Source organism: Rhinolophus sinicus, chromosome 14 (assembly GCF_057876585.1).
Source record: "Rhinolophus sinicus isolate RSI-liver-muscle chromosome 14, RSI-T2T, whole genome shotgun sequence".
Taxonomy (NCBI): domain Eukaryota; kingdom Metazoa; phylum Chordata; class Mammalia; order Chiroptera; family Rhinolophidae; genus Rhinolophus; species Rhinolophus sinicus.
In genome coordinates, this window is record NC_142514.1 from 44,491,427 (window position 1) to 44,511,762 (window position 20,336).

A 20,336-nucleotide genomic window follows, 5' to 3' on the forward strand; every position below is an offset into this window, starting at 1 on the left:
CTATCTATCTATCTATCTATCTATCTATCTATCTATCTATCTACCTGCTTATCAAGTGTTAAATTAAAATCAGAAAATAAGAATTCTCTGAACCCAGACTCCACTTCTTTGTATATTTTATTTCTTGGCCAAGAAAGGAGAGTTAACAATCGCTGTTTGTATGCGTGTGTGTGACTGTGTGTATATTCTTATGGTAGGCTGGGAAGAGCACTGCAAAGCTTGAGAGAAAAACATGCACTATTCTTAAAAATTTGGTAAATAAATTAAAACCTTCCAATTTTAGAGCTGCATTCAAGTATTATTATTAAGGGACTACCAGTAATTTTTTTTTAATTACACTTCACCTATTTTAGAAAATTTGCAAATCATTTCTTTTTATATATATTTTTCAAGGTAAGTTCTTCTATTCAGTCAGAGATTTCCTGGTAGTATCCTTAGCAGAATTTTACCTCAGTTACACAAAGAGATGAAGGGCTAGGTTGGCAATATGTGACAGATTTGCCTGTCTGTACTGTGTATGGTTAGCCAACGTCTCATCAATATAAGTGTGCAGAGGTAAACAATTGTCCCAGTTCATGAATTTTCCATTTTCTACTTAGTTCCTAGGTGAAGCTTTATTATTGTTTATTTTATTTTATTTTATTTTATTTTTTTATATTAGTTTCATGTATACAAAACAACATAATGATTAGACATTTACACCCCTCACAATGAAGGTGAAGCTTTTTAAAATTTAAATCTCATTGTGTTAATTGAATACCACTTCCTTAATTTTTCTCTTAGTTCTTCACATGTTATTATATGTACTTACCTGCATTATATTGTTTTATCATCTGTACAAAATTACATCGGTTCATGGATATTCTATAGTCTGTTAATAAATAGCACTAATAAAAGGTGAATATAAAAAAAATAATAAACCCTTTTCAGAACTTCTGGCTCATTTTAGAAACAGCATTCTCAAGTTTAGGCCAGGGTTTAAAAAAAAAATAATTGAAGCGTACCTGAGATTGTGCCTCTATCAAGTCAAGGGTAAAAGTTATTCTGTTGAGTGAACTAGGGTATGGTGTTTAAACAGGCTAGGTATCAGAACTGGTCTCCAGCCTAAATATGTTTTCAACAGTTTCATGTTCTGAAACGCATGTAGAAGGAAAACCAAAACAGGAATTTTTCATCATCTTTTTAATGATCTAAATATAACTTCTGATGTCCTTTTGTTGTAGTTGTTATTCTCAGTGGCAGCAGCTTTACTGACACAGTAGTCCAAACGTGGTGATGTCGCTCCTTCACATACTTAGTTAGTAAAGTGTTCTTGCTTTCTAATATATATCAAGGAGTCTTCAGTGATTATGAAACCAGAAATGCAGAAGCCCATCATCATATACTGCAGGAATTATCTGTAGTAAGGGCCTAAAAGGATTTACATTAAGCAAAATTTGTAAGCTTAACCTTATTCCTTAAAGACTCTGGTCCCAAAATATTTGCAAAGAATTGTCAGAATTGTCTCATGATTTGAGTAATCCACTTCCCTTTTAAATTCTTATTTTTGTTGGTTTATGTTTCAAATATTACATTACCTAGTAGAATGATTGTGAGACGTTTGCCCATCTCTGATAGAGAGATAGAAGTTGCTTCTTTATGTGTAGCCATTTCAGGAAATTTTTAGTCTTGATTGAAAAATCTGTCCTGTTTTCTAATTGTACTTTGTACTAGGAGATAGGAAAGTCTGTAGGCCCTGTCTGGCATAGCCCTTGCTTAATAGTCTTGCCCAGACTGCTCCCTCCCCTCTGTTCCTCCATTCAAGGTCACTTATTGAGCATTTACTATGTGCCAGCCTTTCTGTAGGCAAGTGGGAACCTTGTGCCCTCAACGACTTACAGCTTGTGGAAAAGACAGATGGGGATTATATACACAGAGAAACAGAGTAGGAGCTGAGCTCTGCTCTTAGTAACCAGGCTGTGGGGAGCCAGAGGAAGGAGGAATTCATTTTGCCAAAAGCAAGGGAAAAGAGTCTGTCTTCATTCTCTTCTACACTGAATTACCTTCTAAATTCAGGACAGGGATCTACACTGTATACATGTGACAAGGAACAAGAAAGAATGCAATTACAGGTACTTTCTTTGCCTAAGTAAAGTGTTGGTGAAAACAGAGGGTAAAAGCAAAGCCAGAACTGTACAAATTGACTGAAATATTTTCAAATATTTGATAGAAAGCACTGGGTAAAGTGTTGCAGTTTTAATTAATGTATTTCAATGGCAATGGAGGGCTAGGAAACCCAATGGACACTTGTCCTAGTTATCAACATGTTGTTGCCGTACAGTTGAGAATAGTAGTCTGGGCGATGTGTGTGCAATGCCAGTGGGTTAATTAAACTTGGTAATAGTCTGTCATTCATTCTTTAGGCAGGGGGACTTTTACTTTGCAATAGGTCAGCCCTCTATTGCATTTTTGTTTTTAACTTTAGTTAAGTTTGAGCCTCCAGAAAAAAATCAAGAAGATGGAAGAGGTGAGTTTTTGAACTAATGAATTTGCTCAATCAAGGCAGAAGGCCAGTTTGAACAATTTAAGCCTCAAACGTCTTTCACAGAAATACTGTGTCTACACGTTCACGGTCGTTGCCTCAGTGTTCTGAGGACATGATGTGTATTTTTCGTATAATTTTTCAGAAAATATTCGTACCCATTTATTTATTTTCTCAAGGAACTTTCCAGCAGATTTTTCAGTGTGGTGAGCACCAGGGACCATGTTTCTCTGTACGTTCGTACAATGCTGTTCTAAGCCGTGGGGTGATTTGTAGCTGGTGGTGAATTCTGCAGTGGAGGAATGCCAGCTCCCAGGATTGCAAGTTCACTGTAATGTGGATGTGGCAAGCCCAGAGTTTTGTGAGCCTTTTGTTCACTGCTCTGTCTCCAGTGCTCACAAAAGTGTTTGGCACACAGTAGGTGCTCAACACATATTTGTTCGTTTTATTCGTGGAATGATACACTGACTAAATGATTACAATGTGCTATCAAGCAATTGTAGTTGAGTTTCTATTTCCTGGGTTGCTAGATTTGTAATATTTTAATCAGTATATGACAAAAATTCTAAAATCATTTCAGATTTATCAATGACATCTGAAGCTCTTTTGCAATCAGTAGCAGTTTCTTGGGACATACAATTCTTAGGAAAAAATTATTTAGATTTATAGAATTTAGGAATTTTAGGGGAACTCTAGAGCTCCATTCCTTTAACAGCGTTAAAGATGAGGTAAATGACACCAAGGTTTCCCAAGCTTTTAACAATCAATTCTGGATCCCATATTTCCTGATTCTGAACCTGGTGTTCTTTCTTTCTTTGTGTTTTTTTTTTTTTTTGGATATTAAGCCAAATACCTTAAAGCTTTTCCTCTCTGTTACTCTCACTTTTGATCTCTCATTGGTGAATACTTTCTTTAGCCTAAACAGGGAATAATAAAGTACTCCAGCAGAGGGGAACTCAAAGGTGCACTTCACATGGAAATGTTACAGGCCTCTTGTAAGGTACAGCCAACAAAATACAGCAGCTGGCGATCTGCCGTCCATGCTAAGGTTATTTTTCTTATTACAACAAAACTAATTAGTGGATTTTCTAATGTAAGAAATTGTTGCTGTTAGTAAAAGTTTCCTCAGTGTGCCAGAAAGCAGATGGTGGCAGTGAGCAGTGTTTTCTTTTGCCAGGTTTTGTATATGCTTTCTAAACCTGCAAGAGATTTTGCTTTTCCAGATTTCTGATCTTTGTTATTTTTAAACAGAAATAGAAACTTATATTTAAATGTACTTGCATCATGTGGCCTGTTTGACATATCATGGTTACTTGAAAATGTTGAATAACATTTGATGTTCTGCATGAATTTCTTCTCTAAGGGTCTTGGGACATTTTTATGTTGTTCCCGACTTTCCATTCTTACGGAAATCAAGAGTTTGTGCCTCAAGAGCGTCCCAATGGGGAGTTTTGATAGGGTTGTGGAAAGCAGTATGTAAGATTTTCTTTATGTGGAAATGTGTTTTGTTTTGTTTTGCTTCCAATTTCTGTGTAAATACCAGCTTTTTCTCAGTAAGGTTCCTAAGAGCCTGCCTCTATTCATTATGACGTCAGGGTTTCTATACAGTTTTGAATAATTCATTTCCCTATCTACTGCTTGTGAGATGTTAGTCTCTTTCTCTTAATTTTAAAGTCTCTTTTGCCTCATGCTTATGAAATTCCTTACAAAAATGTTTGTTTAAAGTCTTCCCCTGTGAAGGTAAGCATGTTCATACAATACCAACATGGCAGTATTGAAACAAAGTGCTTTCTGATTTTCAGGCCATTTGGGGGAATATGTGACTACAGTGGTGTAGACACGAGGCAGTTCTGTATGGTAAAGACTTATGGTTTTGTTGACTAAGACTTTACTTTAGAAACCTTTCCCTTTCTACAGGCCCTCCATTTGGAGCAGAGAAGGAAATCATTAAATCATTACCTGAGTTGTTAAAGTATAAAATAAAAATGGAACACGAAAACCAACTCACTGATTAAAAAAAAAATAGTTTGGGTAAACAAAACAAGAGAGAATTGTCCCAAAGTTACCAAATGGAAAAGTCTTAGGAATCGATGTGCTGTTTTTGGAGGTGATAGCCAGAATCAAAGGAAACGAAGGAAGAGTCTTCATCCCTGATTTTGCATCGTTCTCACGTTAAAATCTGCTGCTATTGTTCCTCCATCCCCCTGTACTAACCTGGTAACTCAGAGACACTATGCCGAGTATTATTTCACCTTTAATCCCTGAATAAACTCGGATTTTTCAGTTGTAACTTTCCCCACCTCTGTTGCAAATAAAATTTCCTATCTCATTTGAAGAATTTCTATTTCTGACCTCTTGTTCAAACGATACCACTCGTGTTACTGCGTTCTTTGTTTTATTTTATTTTTGCTATTTCTTCTCTTTCTTTGTTTTTCCTACTTATAATTTGTTTTCATCTACTTCTCTAGTAACCAGTAATAAATAGATAAATAAATAAATACAATAAAACAGGTCAAAGTTTAGCAATGACACTTAACAGATTTCAACCAGAAATGATTGAGTCCCTGTGTATCTTTGCTTATTTTAAGATTGTAAATCTGAAAAGATGGAGGTGATATTGAAATCACAGGTTAAGGCCTTGGCTCTGCAAAAGCTGCAGGGGTTTAAAAGTTGCTCCCTGAAACCCAATAGGGGTAGGGGGGCAGGTGATGTGTGAAAATGAGGACATGACTGGCAGGGAGAACGGCTTCTTTTGTTTTGCACACTGGTGCCCCATCTTTCCTGTAAGCTTTTGCTTGTCTACTGTAGACTTCCACTATGACCAAAAAAATTGAGAAGACCATGAGCCCCGAGATTTGTCATTTTTGTTGAATGTAAAACAAACAGATAATTGATAGAAACCTCTACCTCCCCTATCTTCCTCTTACAGACTTTGGAAAGGGTTCTAAATTAGAGAAACTCCAGGTCACCACCACCAGTGGAGATGAGGGGAAGTAGCCACTCTTAAGCAAACAAGTAATATACACTTTTATAAATGGTGCAGAGTTGAAAGAGTGGAATTCTTAGTCACCATTATGAGCTACCTCAGGACTGAATAAGAGATCACAATGGTTTGCATACATTAGGTGATCAATAAATGTTGGATGGACTGAAAGAAACAGGCTTCTTCCTCCTGAGAATGATTAGTTATTAGTCATTTTGTAGAGTGATGATGAGTTTTGAAAAGAGAATCAGAGTAAAGTTCTAATCACTCAGACTTTTTGATAAAGAGAAGCTGTTGAAATAGCACCTAATTAGAGACTTCACAGAAAACATGGTTTTTAAAAATCAAAATAAATCCAAGTGACAAAATTGAAGCTTTTTTTTTTTTAAAAAACAAATCCTGAAGATAGTTCATTTTGCTAATCCTATACAAACTATTATTAGGCATTGTATGGAAGACAATTTAATTTTAGGATTATTACTAAGCAAATTACTCATCCATACTGAGTTACTGAAATGGAAAATATTATCTCCTCCCACAATATAACCACAGAAAAGAATGTAGATTGTATCCTAAAATGAAAAAAAAAAAGACAGCTAAAATGAATTTAGATGAAGGTGAGAGCACATCAACTCCACTGGTACTGAACTGGGTTTACGTGGGTATGCCCCCATGAGCTGTGGTGGATTTCTCAAAGCTTTTCTGATTTCAAAGATACATAAGCAAAATCATGTGTTATAATGATCAAGGTTTTTTCTTGTATGTAGGATGTTTGCAGTTTTCTTATTTGTATCAACTCACACATTTTTGAAATTTTATAATTCAGTATAGGTTTTGGTTATAGATTAAAGTTCATTGACTAATCTTTTTAGCATGTTCAACTGCTCCATGGTATAAAGATACACAAAACTTGATGGCTTCCAAGTGTGGTTCAAACATCCAAAGCACTTGAGATTAGCACCATGTGAAGAAATTTTAAAATATTATACTTCAATTAATGTTAAATAACTTAGCACTGCATATGTCAGGAAGAAAGCCATGATAGACTCCAAATGGAAACTCCTAAAAATGAAATGATTCAGTACATTTAAATCATTTTATTTATTTTGAGCGCTTCTACTTGCAAAAGGCTTGGGTGAATTTCTAAAGAATCAAATATCACGTGAGCTTTATTGTGATAATGTGGGAAGTCTGAGAACCATTTTTTGGTTGACCAAATGAAGCTAAGTTCTTGTATTGCCAATGTGGAAATTGAAAGCACATTATTCTATATATTAGAGAAGGTATATCTGAAGTATTTTTTTAAAAGTATTGTCTGAAATCCTAGGACCTAGATTAAATTCTTTAAGTATACCTTACTCAGTAGCTCCTAAACACAAAGTTTTCTGGTGTTCCGGATGACATGATGGATTAAGATATAAAGAGAAAACATTTATGTGTTTCTGTGGCCCGGGTTAGTCAAGTCACTGAAGATAAACATTTGCAACTTTTAGTGGGCTATTTGTGGTCATTTATAAAGAAGAAACAGTCTTTGACGTATAATGATTATTGCACTCATGTTATTTCTAATTGCACTTACGATCAGCGGCACATAAGAAAATACCACCTAGTTCCTTATGATGAAATGGGGGTCCCAGCCTCGAATGCAGCCAGAACATCTGGATTGCTAACAATCTGTTTCAAATTAGAACTCTAGGGTTGGAAAAAACCTTTACAATATTCCTAACCCCCAACCCCCATTCTGGTCCTGAATTGAGGACCAGAAAGCAGGTATTCTGACTGTCATAGATTTTCTCCTCACACATGGAATTTACCACCATCCAGTCATGCAGTCTCCCCAAAGTCAGAAAATCCACCCAAGAACACCTGTTGAAATCTCCCAAGACAGGTCCTATTGCATTTCATGCCCTTGGAAAAGATCTTTTTTCACTTCTGATTTCAAGTCCATTTCAGCAATCGTCTATTTGTACCTATATGTTCCATATATCTGGCAATAAAAATAATGAGGTAGGAAATAAAAGTAAGTAGTCAATGTGATTCTTTAACCAATTTATATACATTAGAAGACCTGTTTCTATGCAGTGTACAGTTAGAAAATTATCACTCCTATAATTTAAAAGGCATTTTAAATTACGCTGTGCAGCTCTCATAATCTTGAAAGTCAAGCATTCGGACGATGAGTAAATTGAAATTCCAAGGAGTGAAGGGGCTTGCCCAGTTCCACAGAGCTAATATAAATAGCCAAGAAGGGACTCAAACTCAGGTTTTCTAATACCAAGTCTTTTGTCTTTTTCACTGCACCACAACTAGCTCTGTAGCTGTCAAAGGGGGGACACCAGGTCTATTTATGAATACCATTCTGCACTATCTATGAAGTTGTTTCTAAGGGGAACAAATCTGATTTTTAAAAAATGTTTTGCTATTTCACACCATTCCCAATAATGCTAATTATGCAATAATAGCTCCATATTTCACTTAAAAGGACTCTGCTGAAACCTCTATCTTACTAGAAAAGCTAATCCCAACCATTACCACCAACAGTTAGTATCCAGCCTACTGTAAATTCTGTTACAAGGCTACTGTTAGTGGTACTGATTGTTGCTAACAGTAAGAGAATAAAAGCTATTACAAATGTGCACAGTAACATGTTGCTGTGTGTTAATTTCACCAGGCAACAGAACTTAATCAAAAGGGGATGCCATAGAATCTTGATTTTGTTATCATTATTCTGATTGATGGAGAGCTCCTTGAGAACAGAGACCTTGCCTTTTTCCATTGTGTGTCTCCAGGTATACAGGGTGAAAGGCACATAGTAGATGCATTAATGAATGCACTAAATTAATGAAGGGAATGAGGAGGGCCAAAGACAAAGAGATGGAAAGGAAGCAGTGCTGTTTCAGGAGAATGTTCCAGTATCATTTTCCCTTTTGATTAAGAGTAGTGGTGTGAACGTTGCTAATACTGCAGCATACCAGATTTGTCCAAAATCTCTAGTTATATCCCTCACCGTGGTGGAAATCGCCAGCACACTGATAGTCCTGTTTTCCCAAATGCTTCAGGAAGAAAGAAAAAAACCCCAAACTTCCTGATTTACCCAGCCACAGAATCTTCAACCTTCTCATGTAGGCGCCTGCAGTTTTTAGGCAATTGTTACTATGCTATTCTCTTGCCTAATCTTCCACGGAATTGTTTTTTGGTTATGGATATTATAAGGTCCAGTTGATTTTTGAGAGTTTGGTCATTTAGTCAATGGATTTAAACCTCTTCTACCATGTTTTCACCCTGCCCCTTATTTTCCTCACTCTCCACCAATTTTTAATTCCCTTTCCTCCTTTTTTTTTTTTTTCCTTCCAAGCAGGAAAATGTCACAGTAAACCCCACCACCTTGTCATCCAAAATTCTCTGGGAACCTTAGCTCCGGGGGTCTTCTTGAGGCCTTAACCTTACTTTTAGACAGTTGTCATTATCTTTGTCTAAAGGTCATAGCTAAATTGAATAAAAGGAAAGCTGTGTTTTCCTGTCGATGCACAAAGGCAGTATTGACTTCCCTAATCCAGTTTGCTGAGGGGTGAGAGAATTAAATTAGATATCTAAGCACAGAAATTGAGAGCCTTTGAAAACAAAGATAAGGAGACAAGACTGTATTTTCCCTTTTCCTGGGAGCTCTGGGCTCAAGATTTTGCAGGTGTGTCATCTGATCCATGGCTTGCATCGATCAAAACTGTGCCGATGCATATTTAATTAGCAAGGGGACCCTGGATGCATTATAGTCATCATCCCTATATTGAATGGACTGTCAGACTTTCTGCACACTTCTCCACCCCCACCCTCCCCTCAACCCATGCCCCCTCCCTTGCCTCCTTGTTTGGGAAGCTTCTGCATTTTGTCTGAGCAGCTAAAAAGTTTCTTTGTTTTTAGCTGCTGATGCATACAGCACCACTGAGGAGAATACAAACAAGTAGAGTCCTAAAGTGTTTATTTTGTCTAGGAAGACAAGTTAAACCAATTCGATCCTTTGGTCAGATTTTCAAACCCTGTAGAAACCCAACATGAAAAACAAAAAGAAAACACAGTTTAACTCTTCATGTATAGACTTTTTAAAAGCGTTAGTTATAGGAAGATTAAAAAAAAAAAAGAGGATCCCAGGATAAATAATAAAGAATAAATATTCTTATATTACGACAGAAAAATATTTTCTTTTAAAAACTCCTTGTCTTTGATCATTAGATAGGTGGTGTTAGCACATTTTTTTATTTATCAGTCCAATTTGCGTGATAACCTTCACTGTTCTGTGCTGAGTCTAGCAAGCCATTAGGGAATCAAGTTATTTAAGGTAGAAGGTGGGCAAAAAGTTAGAGCTGGATGTATTTTTTTAAAGTCTCTAGGTTTTGTGGAAGCTTCTATTGGTGGGGATTGTTAAAGTGACAGGAGGTTTGGAATTTTGCCTCAGACTGGTTATTTCATGGAATTATGGTCACCGTTCATTTTCACACAGGTTACAAAGCCTGAATACCCAGACAGAGTGTTGTCTGATAAACAGATGTAATGCACCAAGTCTGCTTAGAATAAAGAGCAACAGACTGTGAGCACATGTTTAGGACTCATTTAAACTCATCAGCATAGTCTAGCTCAGAGTTCTCTGCCTTTAGTCTACTTTTGAGGTAGCTTCCTGCTGGTAAAGTAACAGGGAAGATTTTTTTTTTTTTTTTTTGCGGCTACAATTTGCTGCAGAGACTCATGGGAAATTCATTTGCATACATCTTGTTACAAAGACTGACTACTTCCTGGCTTAGACAAAGTGTTGCCTGATAAACAGACTTAACACACAAATGTCTGTCTGGAATAAACAACGGCAAACTGAGATTTACATTTCCATTATCAGAGATAATCTCTTTCCCAGTATATGGGAATTAAGAACTTTTTCTTTAAAACCAGGTCTGTGAGCGGATGGTTTATATCAGAATCACATCGTGTGTGGGTTGGGATTGATTTTTTTTTAAAAAAATAAAAAACTTATGTGGATGGGAAGATATATATGGCAGTGGTAAATGTACATTTCTTTTTGGGGGGCACACCATATAGTCTCAAAACCAGCTTTTCTTGCATTATTTTATTTGATGCCTGTAACAATCCTGTTAAGTTAGGCAAGATAGTCATTAGTGTCCCCATTTAACAGATGAAGAAACTGAGATCCAGAGCAGTTAAATTACAAAGCTGAGGTTGTTTTTTTTAGGACACCATCTTTTTATTATTTTATATGCCTTTCAATGGTGAAATATGAATACAAAAAAAGTTAATACTTAGAATATTACCTTAAATACTTAAATACCATGGTTACTCTCAACAGGGAATTTTATTATTTTAATACGTTACAGATATCCAGATACATGAAAATAATGCATATAGACTAGAACTTAATTGTGTATCATTTTCATTTGACATATTTGTTTCCATAATATGAAAAGTCAAGGGAAATTTTCTACTTCAAGTTGTATAGATGACTGTATGGATAAACTTTAAGTATATATTCTTTTGTTTAAGAACTCCAAGAACTTACTGTTATAATTAATTTTGTTTGTGGGAAAAAAGTGACTACAAAGCGGAAATGGTGCACACTCCTGATACACAATAATGTTACAATGATGGCTTTTTAAGCCTGTCTTTGTTTATACATGAATGGGAAGGTGACCAAGTTGACTCAATAACTTGAGTTCTGAATTGATCAACAGGTCACCATCACATGTCAACACATCCTATTATGGGAAAAATAAAATTCAAAGTGATTACCTAAATTCTTATTTATTTTTAGTCGTAGACCTTTGTCAAAGAAAATGTGAGAAATTATAACCTTAGTCAAAGTATCATGCTTGCATATCTTTCCTTATCATCATATTCTTCCCATTGACTTAATTTTATAACTTCAAAGAAAAAGCTGGTCATTACCTGAAATTAGTCTCATGTGAAGATTGATGATTGAATCATTTTGTCATTACATTCAGAGAGACTGAATTTGTGTTTTTAAAGCGTAGAAATGATTTCCCCTCACTGTCATAGCACAACAATAGTTAACGCCATTTTTTTTCTCAACATGTTAAAACTGTGTATCATTCCGCAACCTCCTTGTGCACATAGAAAAATAACACATTTATGAGTAGGTGATAAGACAGTTGAATCACTCTTCAGCCTTAACCATGTCATCGTCATACACAGTCCCAACTAAACAGATGGGCCTTGAATATCAGCATTAATGCCAAAAAATCTAATTCCTGCAAATTTAATATTTCACAAATTCTTCTTCAGAAAGGCATTTTTAAAAAGTTTTAAGAGGGAAAATGGTAGTAACCTAGGTTATATAACACTGTTAAGTACTCCTTGAAAATGCGATACACAGGAGTGCCTAAGGGATGGGTCTCCCGAGCAGCTGGCAGCCCCCGGGGTGGTCTGGTGGAGCCCTTCCAAGTCACTGCTGCATGAGCATAGCCTTCCTGCTCCCTCTGAATCCTGATTAGAGGAGGGGAGGACCAATGTGTGCAAACGAGCCTAGTCCTTTTGGAACTAGAGCTTTTCCTATGCCCCCCTCTCCATCTCCCTTCCGGTGCTCTCCATACTTTGATCACTACAGTTATTATTATATGCATATACACACATATCCATGCAAACACTCAATTCTAGCTAACTGGTAAAGTTACACAGATCAAATTTTGTATTTTAAATACAATAAAGATAAGACTTGCCATTTAAAGAACCATAGAGAGTTTCCATTTTTAAAGCTAAGAACATTTTTATGGTGCAACTCCCCTCACAATTTATCCGTTTTGAAAGTTAGGTTGTTGTACATTTTTTCATTCAGCGGGCCACAGTTATATACATTAATTGACATTAAATATGGGTTTGGTTATTCACTGAGTTAGATTGTATTTTGTTCACTGGAAATGCTAATAATAATTGAATATTTTTAGTGGTCCAGAGTTAATGATGGTATTATAAATTTCTGTTTGTTCTTTGCCATGACCATGATGGATAATGTTATATTTAGGTGATGCTATTATATTCATCAGTGTTTATGCATAAGGTACAAACTGTATATACATATATGTACCCCTGTGCACTGACATTCTGCATTCTCAAATAAAGGTTTTCCAAATATTTCCTCACACCTCAGTTTTTAAGATCATGGTGATACTGGAAAAAATTGACAATATTCCTAAATATTTTAAAGTATTACAATAATATTTCTTTTATAACTGCTGCTATAAAACTAATGAGCAAAATGTGACTATCAGAGTCTCTTGATTTTCTAGATTTCCTTATTATAATAAACATATTATACTGGGTGATCAAAATAGAGTAATTCTAAATCAGAAATAGAATTATTTTTCTATCATAGCATCATGGATAGAAAAATTAATCCTGGTATTATTCTCTGGACTGACTCTTGCAAAAGTACTCATCTTCCCAAACCATAAGAATCAAAAGCTTACCTACATTTTGAACATCTTTAAGGGTTACAATTCTAGAGGTTAAGTGTTTATTACATTCAGAGTATAACCACCCTTATCCCTTATTCTTTTTTACCCCAAGAGAGCTCCCAAGTCTTCATTTATTTGCAGAAAAGTATTCATCCCTGGCTTTACTTTTTCTTTTTCTCACTATAAACAACTCCAGCTCTTTGAGGCGGCATTTTCACTTTATTTCTTTCACTTGACTAACTCATTTTTGTTTCTGGCTGCCTTCCGTTTCTTCACATCGCCTTTTAATTTGGGAGATTAAAAACTGGACACAAAATTCTAACAAAGGCTTTTCAAACCTCATCTTTACCCAAATCGTTATGCATGTAGGGAGGTTGAAACTTAGGCTACATTATTTTTCTAGTGGAACCAAAATTCGTACGTTTACGGTCCATAGACTTTTGTTGATATCATGTTGACTAAATAGGAGTTACACTGGTTTGTTTCAGAGTGGGAAGGGTTCTTCACCATCGTGTGCCTGTTCTTTTATCAGCTATTCACAACAGCAGTCAGTAGGATTTTGAAGCACTCCTCAGGCCTCAGAATATGGCAGATTTCTCTTATCTTTGTCATTTTTGAATGTATGAAATACTCCTCTGCTGTCCGTCTTGAGCCCGTACACAGTGCTGGGATCTCCTATGTGGCAGCCGCCGAACTCAAGCTCCTGTTATTCTGAGGAATCCTTGTGTGATGTGTCGGCCAGGGGATCATAGGACGGGATTGTTTGCAACTTCTCGACACTGTGCACGATTTCCCATGCACCAACCACAGAGATATGCCTCTGGCACCCTTGCCAGGCCCCCCAAAAGGGGACCTGAAGTAGAAATCAAGTTCTTTTTGCCCGCCTTTATCATTTTATAAGTCCTAATCACCTTTTAGGTGTGAACGTAGTATATTTTCCAGTCTCTGGCAGTAGCTCAGTGTTAGAATGCTGACCAACAAGTGACAATTTCTCTCTTTAGCTTAGCAGTTTTCGAATCTTTAGCGGGGCCAGGCACCCTTAGAAGATACTGAGGCTAACACAAGAGTAAGGAATGAACTCTTTTCTTACAGAACTCAAATTCTCATAAGAGATCATTTAAAATCACGTTAATATACCTCAGTACAACTTAATATGTCACATCATAAGAGATGTATGTACGATTAAGGACTGGAAAGGCGAAAGTTTAATTCTAGGTCACGATTGAGCAACATGCTATCTTTGCTTCATGCCTAAAGAACGTAAAACACACGGCAATGATGTCCATATTTTTGCCTGGTCAGTTTTACCACATTGACATGTTTCTGTTATTCTCAGCTTTCCCAAAAGGAGTATTCTCTGAAGTTCCATGTTCAAGGGGGGTAGAATTGAGATTGGGGGAACTGACTATGAGGATAAGTAGCAAATGCAGTGCAAAGTCTCTGTTCTTGCACTACACAAGCTTATGGAAGCAGAGACTAATATGTAGGCATTAGGATTTATTTTATTCCTTTCCCCAGTGATTATATTGATAGTGAAATATCTTTGTCTGAGTACTCCAGCAATATAGCTGTAGACGCCATAAAAATGCATAGATAGATGGCTACCAGTTCAATTAAGAGATCTCAACCTATCCTCCTATATGCAAACCCTGTCTATTTTAGGTTTAAATTTCTGCTCATACATTTTTTAAAAACCAAAAGAAATATTGCTTTTCAAGGTTAGGTTGAAGTCTAAGGTTTCTTAAACAAAAAGCAAATCCCTAGATGGGAAAAAAAATTGATAACCCTAATGTACTTCCTCACAATAGCATTTCCAACTCCCTCATTTAAACACCCTTTAAATAATATTCTCTTCATTGTAATATGCAAATCTGGTTTTTGGCCAGGGAACTAGAGAAAGTCACTGCCAGATGTAAGATCCAAAATCTAAGATATGGCATCCAATTCTATGTAGTAGTCAGGTTTATTTTGGGGGGACCTCTAATTATTTCAGGTGGTGGGAATCAACTAGCCATGTGATAATTGTTCTAAAAAGGAAGACCTAAAGTTACCTTGGCTGCTGACAGGCCTCTACCAAATATAAAAAAAGGAAGAGTAAATTAATTGTGAATCTTCGTGATAGTGTTTTAATGCAAATGCTTAAGAAAGAGATCTTTCATTTGTATCAATTATGTATGGGTAGAAATTAATTTGTAATTCTGGTCATCTGTTTGGCTCCCTACTTAACAGCATTGGTGACCTTTAGCAATACCAGAGGAAGTGTCCATGTGTGCTCAGCATAGAATAGCACCCGGACTGGGTAGTTTTGTTCCTCAGTTCAAAAAAGGAACGACATTAAACGGCCCATGGTAGAAAATAATTATTGAAGTTTTTAGACCATTTAAATTTCTTGTAGATCTTCGGCTCTGCCCATCGCTTAACCAGGATGATGTGTTTTAGTATACAGTCCTCTATGGATAACAGCGTCTCCAGCTTTTGAATAAAACTGGAGAAATTAAATTCCGTTTTTAGTCTGGCTAGATGCCTCCTCCAGTGTTTGTGTCTGAGCTTTCACAAGAGCACTGCGGCCCGTTTCAGACCAACTCTGAGCCTTCTCCTGCCGCTCAGTCGCTTGCTGTTTATTCGCTTCTTTTTCTGTGGCTTGGAATTTTAAACTTTCTTTGAACATATCTACAGCCCTCTTTTTTTGTTGTTGCTATTTGTGTTTTCTATAATCATGTTATATTCCTGTAAAGATGCAGTGGAGAACCAAATGTAAAAGAAAAGTAAAAAGAACAAAGAGGTCCACTTTGAGATTATTTAAAAATTTTTTGAGGGTCTCTCTCATTATCCTTTTTGCCTTAATAGTAATGGATAAATATCAGAAAAGTAACTGGCTATTGTATATTTAAATTAATTGAGGTAAAAAACGTTTTTGCATTTGTTCATGAAGTGATTAATTATGAAGATATTACACCCAGCAGAAGAACATTGGCTAAGCTATCACATAGAAAGTTAAGTTTACTACTATTACTCCAAAGAAAACGTTCTATTTGGCAAAAGTTTGGGACATGATCAGGAAGAATTTTAACTTTCCCTGAAACAGAAATAGATATTTTGTTTAATTTTAATTATGCATATTAATGGTTTAAAATTTTCCAGAACAAAAATAATGAAGGAATGCCTTTCTTCTAAAATATGTTGAATTACTTCTCAGAATATTTAATTTGTATTTTTTTAATGACAAAAGTTACAGGATATTTTCTGAGAAAAAGAGAAGGTAGTCATGCCATATTTTTAAATCATTGGCTATAAAAGTATTATGAATTTAAATGGAGTTAAAATTTCAAATATGATCCAATATAAATTTGCATTTCCAGTTTTTAGTGCAGGCTTTGTATTTAATTTTGTGGTTCATTCTGAAGGATTTCTGTAAAGTTTTTTGACCTAGAATGCTTTCTGTTTGTGTCTTCACTATGGCGATTTTTACAAGATGATAAAAGCCATCACTTTGCCAAACTTGAATACAAATTAACATTTCACATCTTTTACTCTTGAACCTTTGAATCAACATAGAATTTTTGCTATAGCCACCATGTTAAGATCATCTGAAAATTTTAAAATAGATATTTCCTTTTTAGTACTTCCCTATAATTAAAATCTTCATTTGCTTAAAAGCAGGGAGACTTTCTAAAGTAATAAATTAGCATTTCATGACCCAGGGTCACTAGTAGTGCTACTTCTTTTTGCAATATTGCCAAGAAAGGGAATGATACTGCTATAACTCTGTTGAAATAGAAGTAATATTTTCAATTTAATCACAGTTAGGTGTCATGATCTTTTGATCTTGCATTGAACTTCTTGCTGAAATGTGGTCAAATTTCAGACAGTCAATTCTAATCCTGTGAAGTCAAGGCAAAGTTCGGATTCAGGCTTCCCACACATAATAGAGGTTTTTCTAAAAAAAAAATAAAAAAAAAAAAAAAAATATATATATATATATATATATATATATATATATATATATATATATGTTTGTAGATAATGTTGTATACTGTTTCAAGTCTCAGAAAATGCTTTACATCAAAAAATTTCCCCCCTGACATATTTTGCTTGTTTCTTTTCTCCTCACCCCCCAAATTATATCATAAGTGTGCTTACTTTTAATTCTGTGAAATTCTTTTGATCTAACTTAATTTTATCTCATCTTGAAATTACATGTTATTTTATTTTAAATTATCCCATTTAGAAGTTAAACTAATTGAATTGATTTTTTTTTTTTAGTTTGAAAATGATTGTATTTTTTAAAAACAAAATAAATGGAATTCGATAGAAGTGTGCAAGAACCTGTTTTTGCTAACAAACCCCGTTAGGATTTCCCAAATGCCTCAGGAAAAGAGAAACATAATACTTACAGAGTAGGGGAAACGTACCTTTCAGAAAGACGTAGTTGGTTTATCCTGTTAGTTCAAGTAAATGTGCTAGAATATTAGGACTCTAGTATTTAATGGTGTTAGTCTGCATAGTCTGTTGCTGTGCTACTGAGCTAAATATCAACAGAACTTGTTACTGTTGTTTGGGCTGCTTTTATATACCAGCTTCAAAATATGTTTTGACACTTTATTATGTTCTGAATCAAGCTTCAGATGTGTGTAATGAAGGATGAAGTCTTTATCAGACTCTAGTGTATAAATAATGGAGAAGAGCAGTTTGGAAATGGTCTCTCTCTGTAAGAGAATGGTTTCTGAAGAGTTTCAAGTTATGATCTGGCACAAGCCACACGCCACCGAAGGTGTAAACAAAACCAAGACTCTTGTCTAAGGGCACAGGCTGCTGCTGCTGCTTCCCCCCGCCCCCCCCCCCCCATTCTTTTCTCTTTCCTCATTCACCATGTCAATTCTGTAATGTTCTCATTCCTAGTTTTTATGCTGAACCTTTTAAGAAAGTCTGGCGCCCCTGCTCCACTTTCCCTCACAGACCCTGTAATTTTTGGCTGTATTTTTATGTTTTTCAGATTCAAGTCAATCTGAAAGTCCCAGCCAGCCAAGTGACGCTGACATTAAGGACCAGCCAGAAAATGGTAAGTTTAGTTTGGGACTCTTATCTGCTGCTTTGCGAGTCCACAGTAGCCAGCAGCTAACCAAGTACAAGGATTTCGGGGTCTGCCTTATGGGTAGCCCCCAGTGGGAACAACTGAGGAGTCAAGGAGTCCTCTGGGTCATTCTAATACCCCTTGACCCTCCGCCCCATTCCCCAAACACTATGGAGTACTCATGAGAACCTTAGTTCCCAAGAAAGTTGATTACTATGCAAAGTGGAGTTGACTTACTAAATCAGAATCTTTTACAGCATAAATGTGAGAAGCCATGGCGTTTTCATTTCATTTTAGTTCCTTTTAAAGCGGCAAATGTCCCACGATCTTCTGCACTAGCAATTTGAGATCACTAACTGACAAGTATTTCAGGAGTTCAACCCTTTGCTAATTGCTTTAAGAAAACAATTTCTGTCTTTGAAGGGTTTTCTGCTTTAAATTGTCTAAAATAAAACAGTACGGGTACATCACAGTATTACATTCCTCAGTTGCATAAATATATAAACTTTCTGTTGCAGCAAATTTGATTAAAATAGAATTCATCCTTTATGTATAAGTCCAATAGAAAATTTTGGTAAAATACTGAATTTGAGCTATGTACTCCAAGTGTGAAAAAGATTGTCATAGTTTGGAATTTTAGACTGAGTGAAACCATCAGTTTTCAATAAAAACTGAGAAGTGAACTATTTTAGCAGTACATATTATATGCTAAACATTGTATTGTGTACTTTCACAGATATTATCTCATAAAGTTCCAAAGTGTTTTTCCTTGGGGATAGAACTGAAGGCTCTGATGGGAATGCTTGACCTTGAGGAGCTAGTAAGGAGAATATGGCATCATGGTTAAAAGCTCAGGCTGTGGTTTTTGACTTGCATTAAAATTCTGCCTCTACTGTTTCTTACCTTTGTAATATTGAATAGGTTATTTAACCTCTCAGGGTATACATATATATTTATTCCTCATTGTTAAAATAATATGGGAATAATATTACCTGTTAAATAATTAAATATGATCATATGTACTTATTCGTATAGTTTATACTAAAAATTGTTGATTATTGTTCAATATTACTGTATTTTTCTAGTCAGTATAATCCTACCATATTTGCTTTTCACCTTCTTAGAATAATCACATTCCCTGAGACTTTCTTCCTTTTGTTGTTCTATACATTTTTTCATTTTGATCTCCCTCTGATCTTTTGGAATAGATAAGTGAACTGAATTATGTCAGTACTGTGGGATGGAGGATTGAATTTGCCACATTAGATATCCTATCACTAATTTGGGGGGATTTATTTCATTTCCCAAGCTAGGAAATTCTTTATAACATTGCTGGGCATTAAATATGTTCTATCTGGCTATTTCTCTTCTCATCTTGGTATTTTGGTGGTATTTTCCTTATCAAAGTTGTCTTTTCAAAGCAGGCATAAAAAAAAAAAGAAAGACTTATGAAGACTTGTTTTTAGTGTCATAAACAACTATATCTTATTTTTTTGTTGACATTTTAAAGAGTGATATTTATAGATCAGTTTCATTCTTTATTTCCCACTTGACTTATAGACGATGCCTTGTGTATGTTTTTTTTTCCCCCCACATATTTATATATAATCTGCCTGAAGTTGTATCTAGAGATACTCATTTTCATTTTTAAAAATTTGTGGGCTATAGGGGTATGTAGTTCACGTATTTAGGTCTGGCCGCCCCTCTAGCAGGCCTGTGATTCATCTGTCTTCATAAAATGGCCGACAAGCTGTTCACATGCAAATATAAATTGAGAGCACGAGAGGCCTGGCATGCCTTTCTGGAGCTGCCTGTAATACCGATATTGTGCGTTCCCCATTCCAAAAAGCAACCAGGATTGAGCCTGGATTTTTTGGCCAAAGGCACAGAGATACTAGCCAAGTTCTCTTTTAACCCCAAATTGCTTGGTGCTACCCCAAGGATTCATGGTACCATTTTGGGGGTCATGTGAGTTTAAAGAAAGTATTAGTATCTAGGAGAAAAAGTTACAAATTCCTGTTTCAAATTTCTATTTATTTCAAAGAAAAAGTAGAAGCTTAGATAGCTCCAACTGAAGCTGAGACTAGGGCAGCTTCACCCTGCTCAGTCTCTTCTCTCTGCCTTTTGTCCATCTCAGATTGTAGGAAAATGATTTTATCTTTTTCCCAAAGACATACTCCCTAAAGGAAAGTAATTGAAGATTTCAGGACTAGGTATTTATATGCATTAGATAACTTCCTAGTGTTGCTTGGATTGAGTGCTCGTTATTTTTCACTACCCCAGGTTATGGAA

General features: G+C 35.7%; 1 protein-coding gene across 12 annotated transcripts in view; it reads left to right on the plus strand.

Annotated features, from left to right (window-relative positions):
• The window catches only part of NFIA (nuclear factor I A), a 562,979-nt gene that overhangs the window by 371,934 nt on the left and 170,709 nt on the right, over positions 1 to 20,336 (plus strand). For all 12 annotated transcript variants that reach the window (XM_074334805.2, XM_074334806.2, XM_074334804.2 and 9 more), the window contains exon 3: positions 17,967 to 18,032. In XM_074334805.2, coding sequence (XP_074190906.1) covers positions 17,967 to 18,032 — 66 coding nt within the window. The remainder of the gene's footprint in view (positions 1 to 17,966; positions 18,033 to 20,336) is intronic.